The sequence below is a fragment of the Sphaeramia orbicularis genome, chromosome 21 (assembly GCF_902148855.1).
Source record: "Sphaeramia orbicularis chromosome 21, fSphaOr1.1, whole genome shotgun sequence".
Taxonomy (NCBI): Eukaryota; Metazoa; Chordata; class Actinopteri; order Kurtiformes; family Apogonidae; genus Sphaeramia; species Sphaeramia orbicularis.
Genome location: NC_043977.1, coordinates 12,073,056 through 12,082,016, shown reverse-complemented (window position 1 = coordinate 12,082,016; position 8,961 = coordinate 12,073,056). Strand labels below are relative to the sequence as shown.

The 8,961-nt window shown below is 35.3% G+C and overlaps 1 protein-coding gene across 1 annotated transcript in view; it reads right to left on the bottom strand.

Annotated features, from left to right (window-relative positions):
- Nucleotides 1-495: 495 nt before the first annotated feature.
- Nucleotides 496-8,961, bottom strand: part of LOC115413027 (general transcription factor IIF subunit 2-like) — a 125,259-nt gene continuing 116,793 nt past the window's right edge. Inside the window, exons 7-8 of the mRNA XM_030125742.1 lie at nucleotides 5,309-5,452; nucleotides 496-627 (exon numbers count right to left, since the gene is read on the bottom strand). Coding sequence (XP_029981602.1) covers nucleotides 496-627; nucleotides 5,309-5,452 — 276 coding nt within the window. The remainder of the gene's footprint in view (nucleotides 628-5,308; nucleotides 5,453-8,961) is intronic.

Here is an 8,961-nt window from a genome sequence, read left to right as displayed (position 1 = left end):
AGTAAAGTGTGGGCTCACTACAGTAAATTCCCTGACAGTTGTAACCTCCAGAGGTTACCTCAGATTATGTTACATTTCTGAACATATTCATGGTCAGATTTACTGTCAGTTATCAGAATCAGACTGGCAGGTTTCCTCAACGTCTGATTCGCTGTTAAAAGGCTCCAGCGTTGCCATAGTTACGCCACTAAAATGCACCATGAGTGGAAATGAGTTTGCAGATAAATTGTGCTCTTTAATCAGATCTATACACAAGTCTTTCTACACAGCATTCATCTGTATTTTTCTCCAGACAAAGGAGCCGCTCTATTCTTTTATTCTACAAGTAACTTAAAGAGAAGATCAACTGAAAAGCCTCACGTTCTACCTACAGCTGTCACAGAAAACCTCATATCATTCCAAGTATTTTAACGCCGCAGCACCTCATGTGAATGTGAACTGTACCGCTGCAGGCCGTGGTTTTCCATCCGATGACAGAAGATCCAGCGCCGGCAGCTAGGACGTCTGCGTGTCCTCGTCCTCGGCTGACTGGTAGTGGCGGTACTCAGACTTCAGCTCCCAGGTGCTTTTGTGAGCTCCTTTACTGTTGTACGTCCCAATTTCACGCATGATCTCCTTCAGGTAGGTCTGAGAGGGGAAAAAGAAACAGGACAGATTAGAGACCAGTCCAAATGTCCAGACCTGAACCCCACAAAAAGAAAAGAAAAACCTCAAAAGGGCGGTACAGGGTCATGGTGTAAAAACTAAACCACTTCAAAACTGCTTCAGTTTTTATTGTTTGGTTTGTTTGTTAACACTAGCAGCAAAACCATTGGTTGAATTCATACCAAATTTGGTTTGTAGATTGCCAGTGACCCAGAATAGATGTCATTACATTTTGGGAAAAGTAGGTCAAAGTTCAAATTTTTTATGAGTTTTTACAATTTTTTTCCTCTCCCATTTATTTATAATGGGTGAAATTTCAGATGTCTATAAAAAAATCAATTTTGTTTCAATTTTCTTCAAACTTGGCACATATATACAGGGTGGGGAAGCAAAATTTACAATGAACATTTCGTTGTTTTTTCTCAGCAGGCACTTCGTCAATTGTTTTGAAATCAAACATATATTGATGTCATAATCATACCTAACACTATTATCCATACCTTTTCAGAAACTTTTGCCCATATGAGTAATCAGGAAAGCAAACGTCAAAGAGTGTGTGATTTGCTGAATGCACTCGTCACACCAAAGGAGATTTCAAAAATAGTTGGAGTGTCCATAAAGATTGTTTATAATGTAAAGAAGAGAATGACTATGAGCAAAACTATTACGAGAAAGTCTGGAAGTGGAGGAAGACACAAAAACGTACCAAAGATTTTATTAAAGCTCTCAAATCCAAAATCCTAAAGGATCCAACCAAATCCATGAGAAAAATGGCAACTGAACTTGAGGTAGACAAAAAGACCGTTAGAAATGCAATAAAATATGATTTGAAGTTAAAATCTTACACAAGAACACCAAAACACTTGTTGACAACAGCAACAAATCCAACTTTAGCAATTTTTGGGAATCATGTTTATGTCCACCTTCTAGCCCAGATCTAAACCCTCTGGATTCTGCTATTTGGGGCGTTTTAGAACATGCTACCAATACAACATCACACAGCAATGTCGACTTTCTTAAAGATACTATTAAAGAAGAATGGGAGAAGTTGTCACCCGAATATTTGAGGAACACTTGCGCAAGTTTCAGGAAGCGTGTGAAGGCAGTTATTGAGAAAGGAGGACACATAGAATAAAAACATTTTCTATTATGTAAATTTTCCTGTGGCAAATAAATTCTCATGACTTTCAATAAACTAATTGGTCATACACTGTCTTTCAATCCCTGCCTCAAAATATTGTAAATTTTGCTTCCCCACCCTGTATAGAGGGAATTGAAATGCTGCAGACGTTCATTTTGTCTTCTGTTTATGTAAATATATTATTTTTCTTTTGTTCAGACAAGGAATAGTTTTTAGATGTTACCTGCTTGACAGTTTTGACTGTCTTCTTCAGACGTTTCTGAGGAAGACTGGAGTCACAGTCGAAACACTCAAGCAGGTAACATCTAAAAACTATTCCTTGTCTGAACAAAAGAAAAATAGTATATGAATTGATATGCTGACTGAACTGAGTGAATTAAGCAAAAAAAAAAATAAAAAAAAATCTTCAATTAAGCAAAAAAAAAATCTGTCAATGGAACAAGTGAAAATTACCTTGGTAAGATTTCTTGAAGTAAGATTTTCAACATCTATTGTCTAAAAATAAGTTCTTATGTCTCACTGAAAAGTTACTCTTGGTGATTATGTCTTATTTTTAGTGTGATGAGATATTTTGACTAGAAATGAGAAAAATACACTTGGTAAAAGTTTGATTTTTTTCCAGTGTAAACACATTTTATTTTATTATTTCAATTTTCCTTTTATTGGAATCAAGGTAAAAAAGAAAAGTGACAGTCATACAAGAAAAAAAACAATACTTACAGATTTTCCACATAATATATATATAATTCCCACCCTACAAAGACCCGGGTAGTGCATCCCAATCTGAGATTAAATAAATAAAAGCAATAATATTAGTAGGTATGACACTCATCAGGCATAAATAATTAAGCAAAAAGAAAAAGAGAGTAGAGTTGATTTACGAGACAGATTTGAGAACAAATAAAGTTGTGTTGGCCTGTGTAACAACATGTGTCGTCCCTTATGATCTACACTACAAACAAAAAGTTAAGGATATGTAAAATTTTTGGGCTATTTTTTTCAATTGGGATTCTTGCACATAGCTTTTTACTTTTTTTGTGTGAAATGAATTGAAACACATTTTTTTTAATGACCAGACATAGTTTTATTTACAAATGGCAAACATGACAAAAAAAAAGACAAAAAAAAAAGAAATATCCTGAACTTTTTGTTTGTAGTGTAGCTTTAAGATCATAAGTTCATGAGTTATCAAGGAGAGTTTTTAGTGTGTTAATAAGTAAGTAAGTAAGTAAGTAAGTAAATTTTATTTATAGAGCACTTTTCACAGACAGAGTCACAAAGTGCTTTATCAGTTCAATAATAAAGGACATTACTGGGTTCCAGGTGGAGTAGAAGAGGTTTTTGGACCCCCTGAGGGTGTCATCAATTTGATTTGGATTTGAACTTCTCTAAGACTACGTTCACACAGCAGGTTCAGATTTTTGGGTGAAATCTGATTTTTTTGTGTGTGCTCGTTCATATTACACATTAAATGCGACTTCTATCAGTTTTGAGTATGAACTGAATGCGACCCTGAAGTGACCCACATGCGCAAAAGAGGTCCTGACGTCATACCTGACCACGCAGACATGCACTGTGCTTATGGAAGTAAATATATTTTTCCCACCGCTCCTCCTCCCGGGACGCAGAATTGTGACGTTTGTCGGATTTCAGTGACATAAAGGCCGAATAAATGCAACATGGCCGTTCTGACTGTAGCCGCATTTTTTTTTTCTTTTTTAATTTTTATGGATTACTAAAAATTTCAGGCGACCCCACGGTTGAAAAACACTGGTTTAATGTGAGATTTTTCTTTCTTAGTGAGATGAAGTAGATGGTTAGTTGTGGTAGAAAAATTATTATTTACAGTCTGAGCAGGAAAAATATTTTAGAAATTTAGAGGTAGAACATTTCAAATCACAGTTATAGGTTAAAATTAAAAAAAAAAAAAAATCAATGGTTAGAGAAATTCAGTAAAAATCTGAACCATCTCTGAGGCATTTTGAAAGCAAACAAAACAATTTAAACCAAACTAACCAATGAAATAATATTTAGCCCAATATAAAACTATATTATGACATTTTTCAGTGTTCTTTTGTATCCCAGACCCCTGTTAGAAAAGAAACACCTGGATTCAACGTGTCCATATACTTTTGTCCATATCGTGTATACTATATCCTCCTGAGACCCAGCAATGCATTTTTGTCCTCTGTAGTGGACAAGAGTTTCACAGCTTTACTTTAAAATAAAAAATTACATAATGTCCACTGAAAAGGACATTACATAAAAAAATAAATAAGTAAAAAATGTATCTGAAAAAAACTGTTGCATCCAGCTGTTTCCAATTAAGGCAACTATTTAATGTAAAATGGCAAAAATCTTTACTTACTAGGTGTCAGGAAACGTCTACTGCACAGGTGTCAAACATGCGGCCTGGGGGCCAAATCTGGCCCTCCAAAGGGTCCAGTCCGGCCCTTGTAGTGAATTTGTGAAATGAATGAAACTCCAAATTTTTCTCTTTGTAAATGTAAATATTTTCATGTATTTACATTAAAACAAAGTATAATTTCACAAAAAAAGTGAATAAACTGGACAAATATGAACAACCTGAAATGTCTTAAGAGAAGGAAGTACAATTTTAACAAGATTCTTCCCTTATTTGTAGATCCACAGTGATCTGTAAGTTATAATGTACGTGTGTAAATGATAAACTGAGGCAGAATATTGTTAAAATTAGACTTATTTTTTCAGTTTGTTCATGTTATTCACATCTTTTGAAAGGATAGTTTGTTGATGTAAACCTTGTCATAATGTAAATTTATTCTTTTCGCTCTAAAACATAGAGAAAAGTTTGGAGTTGACATTATTTCTATATTATTATGTTATTATTTTACTGGTTCGGCCCACTTCAGGTCAAATTTAGCTGAATGTGGCCCCTGAACTAAACTAAGTTTGACACCCCTAGTCTACTGAACCTGTCCTGTGCTCTTCCATGTGACCACTAGGTGTCTCTGTTGTTCTTACTAACACATGCCCACTTTCTCTCATGAATAACAGAGATGATGTGCTTGAAGACTGTTCATAATGGGCATTTCGGTTACTTTCGTTCAGTTAATTTGAGTGTTAGCCAAGTGCTTTAGGAGAGAAACGGTGGCGTGGAGTGTATTGCAGCGTTTGACTCCTACTCAGCTGATGGTTATGCAATCAGATGCAATCAGAGGGAGAGGAGGACCTGGAGGTCTCATCAGCACCTACACATAGCTGTTCTCCTCGAGCTGGAACCAATCCACTGCACTGTATCGATTTATCTGCTGTTTGTGTGCGTGCGTGTGTGCGCTGGCCTAAATTTCAGCCACAACAGATAGTGTGAATAAGCATGAACGTCACGCTGTGGGCGATTTGTACAAATTTAACAAAACAAGGTGGATAGTGGGCAGGTGCATTGTGTTTTTTTTTTTTTTTGGTCAGGTTTATTGCTATATGTGTTGGTTTCACATGTGTATGTGTGTGTGTGTGTGTGTGTGTGTGTGTGTGTTTACTCACCACAGGTTGTTTAGTGATGTCCACCAAGTCTTTAATATTATAATACTGGTGTTTCTCAAAGGCGGAGAAGAGCATGTCCAACACCAGCTGTCGATCAGCTCGGACCATCTTCCCCTCAGACTTCTTCTTCTTCTCGTACTCCAGCTGTGAAAAACACTGACGATTACCAACAATAATGACTTTTAACCCCTAAGGTGGTGGTTCCCAACCTTTTTTGGCTCGTGACCTCATTTTAACATGACAAATTTCTGGCGACCCCAGACATTCAAAACAGAGACTTTTTTTTTTTTTTTTTGGCTAAAATTAATTTGTTTTTGATCATGTGATAGTTTGCTCTACTACGTTGCAAATAAATGTTAATTTTAGATGACATTTAGTCTATATAATGTATATTATTCTGGACGGAGGCAGAAAAGCCAGGTGTAGATTACTGCACAAAGTGAGAATTTGATTTTCCTTGGTCAGGATATGTAGAGTCAGTCCAGCTTGAATTTACAAGGCTGACAATTAATACTGAACAAACAAGAACTCAAACTATGAATGATGAAAGAGCTGCAGCATCTGAAACTGACCACAATGAACATTTGAAAGATAAACAGTTCCACAGTGCTTCAGTTTCAGCTTCAGAGTTTGTCATGTCTTTTATGGATTGAGATTGTCTCTGTCAACTCACCATACATATTTTTATTAATAAGTTTTTTGTGTTTTTTTAATCAATTACCAGAAATTTCAGGTGACTCCATTGAATTCCATATGACCCCACGTGGGTTCCCGACCCCAAGGTTGAAAAACACTGACCTAAGACCTAAAGTCAACAAAAGGTCTGATCTGAAATGTTTAATTGCTTTTTTTTACTCTTTAAAACCTGATGTGTCATGGCTGACACACCCTGTGCAAATGCAGTTTGGATGGCTGTAACTGTTTCACTGTTTGTGCAATTGGAAAAATTCCAACAGTTTCTGAAACTTGAGGTGTTGCGCTTTATAGGTTTTGTTGGGTCATTACGGTAATTTCACTCACACCTGTACTAGAAGCTGGAGAATAAGCCGATGTAGCAGTATTACAACGTGCAGTAAATTGTAAATGATTGGTAGATTTTGACAGATCTGGGAAAAAAAGTGCTCAGAAAAATGGGCAAAAGGACTCACTCCCAACATATCTTCTAACCTTTTTATAATCAAAATAAGAAAAAAAAAAAAAGTCCAGGTGGACTATTTTAGGCTTTGGGTTTAAAGGGTTAACCTCTAATCCTGTCAACACATTGAAATAATGTAGGTCAAGTGCACTTTGACATCTTTTTGGGGCCCTTTTAATGTGAATATAGAAACAGTTATCAGAAGAGAATCAGAATCAGTCATTACATAGTTTTGTGCAATGAAAATAGTGTTGAGACCAATATAATGTGCAATGATATAAAAATACACAGCATAACAACATAAATAAATATAGTTATAAAAACCAGAAAAAAATATGAAGTATAAAACAGACTAAGTTTAACATTGATTCACCAATAATTCAGTTCAATGTCTTAATCATTCCACAACAAAATTGCATGCATTTGTATCAGTGCAAACAAGGATAAAATATCATTAAAAATCACACCATTAAATAAGAAATAATTCTAAAACATTTAGTTTTTTACTAAAGGTTCTTAGTGCTTCTGAATCAGCTAAAAACAAATAAAATGTACAACACACACACACACACATTACACACACGTAGACACTTATGTTGATGTTTAGTTGATATATTTTTGCTGGAAAAATCTGTTTTTCTTTTTTTTTTTTTTTTTCAGTTTTGTCTGTTTTGATAAAACCAACTTTCAGTTAAGTTTTGAGCTTTTATGAATAGTTACATGATCAGTAAATTAATGAGAAAATAGAGACAGAGAGTGGACAGACACTGAGATGTGTGCATGAAATAAATACAGGATACACTTGATTTTCACTGAAAAATACAAAATGCAGAGGATAATATGATAATAAATGGGGATAAACCACTTATCAAAGGTTTAATTCAGAGAAAAAAAATCATTTAGAAGTCACCATGAAAATAGTTCTACATCTTTAACGGTTAAAGCTGAAACGCTGTGTTAATTTTTCCATAATCCAATCCTTACTTATTATTATAATATATTGAAATTCAAATAATGTGAGAGGAAATGAGAATTCTACCCAAAGTCTGTGTTTTTGGCCCATGATGCAGATTTCATCTAATTACAGGTATTTTCAGACAAATGGTCGGGTTTAATAGGTGATTGGCAGCTGTAATTACCAATGCGATACATGACTGGAGACAGGCCGACAGGATTTTTAGTGTTTATGTGTGTACTATGTGGATGCGGTTAACCCACAAAGACCCAGGGCTGCTTTTGTGGCAGTTCCCAAATGAATTATTCTCTATTTTTAACCTTTCCTGAGTGATTTATCCCCATTTACTCGAATATCATGTTCTGCATTTTGCATTTTTTAGTGAAAATCCAGTATTTTCCTATAGTTAATTTATTGATGTTCATTAAACCTCTGATTAAAGTTAAGTGATATTACATCCAAAACAGAAAAAAATTATGAAAAAGAGGAATTTTTCAGCAAAATATATCATTAACTGAACATAAACCCAGTGTGTCCATCCACTGTCACTGATTCAACTCCATGCGTGAATCAATGTTGTAGAAGACGACGGTGTTTCCACGGTAACGACAGAGCCTCTGAACGTCCAAATGGGTCATATCTGATGACCATGAAAAGATGACAAACTGTATTTTACACCAATTATTACATGGATTGATAGAATTAGTGGATCAACAGGTATTAAACAGTTTAGATAAGTAGATGACTTTAGATGCCGGTGGATGTTTGGGTCTTTATGGGGTTAATTTAAAAAAAAAAAAACTAATACTGATGAAATCTTGAAATAGAATAATTTAACCCATAAAGATCCAGTGTTACTTTTCTGGCAGTTCCCAAATGAATTTTTCTCTCTATTTAACCTTTCTTCGGTAATTTATCACCATTTATTCTAATATTATTCTCTGTATTTTGCGTTTCTTTAATAAAAATCAGTTATTTTCCCATATTTAATTGACTGATCATGTAGATGCTCATAAAAACTCAGATTAAAGTTAATTATCATAATATCAGAAACAGAGAAAAATGAAGAAAATGGGACTTTTTCAACAAAATCTCTCACGAACTGAACATAAACCCAGTGTGTCCATCCACTGTCATTGATCCAACTCCATGGGTTTTACTGGTGAATCAATGCTGTAGAAGATGACGGTGTTTGCACAATGACTATGGAGCCTCTGAATGTGCAAATGGACCATGAAAAGATGACAAACTGTCAAACTTTAACACCAATTATTTACATGGATTGATATGACTAGCGGCATTGTACCCGTGGTGCCATTGTACGATAGTGCCCTCCTGTGGTACAACAGCGGCATTGCACCCGTAAGCCCTCCCGTGCTGCAACATCGGGACATGTGTCGGACACAGAACGTCCATTATAATAGGATTAACAGATCAGAAAGTGTTAAACAGTTTACATCAGTAGATGGTTTTGGTCGTTGGTGGCTGGTTGGGTCTTTATGTGTTAATGTAATTCCTGTAGAACTGAGCTCCAGTATATTTTAATTCAACTGGTCTGAGTGG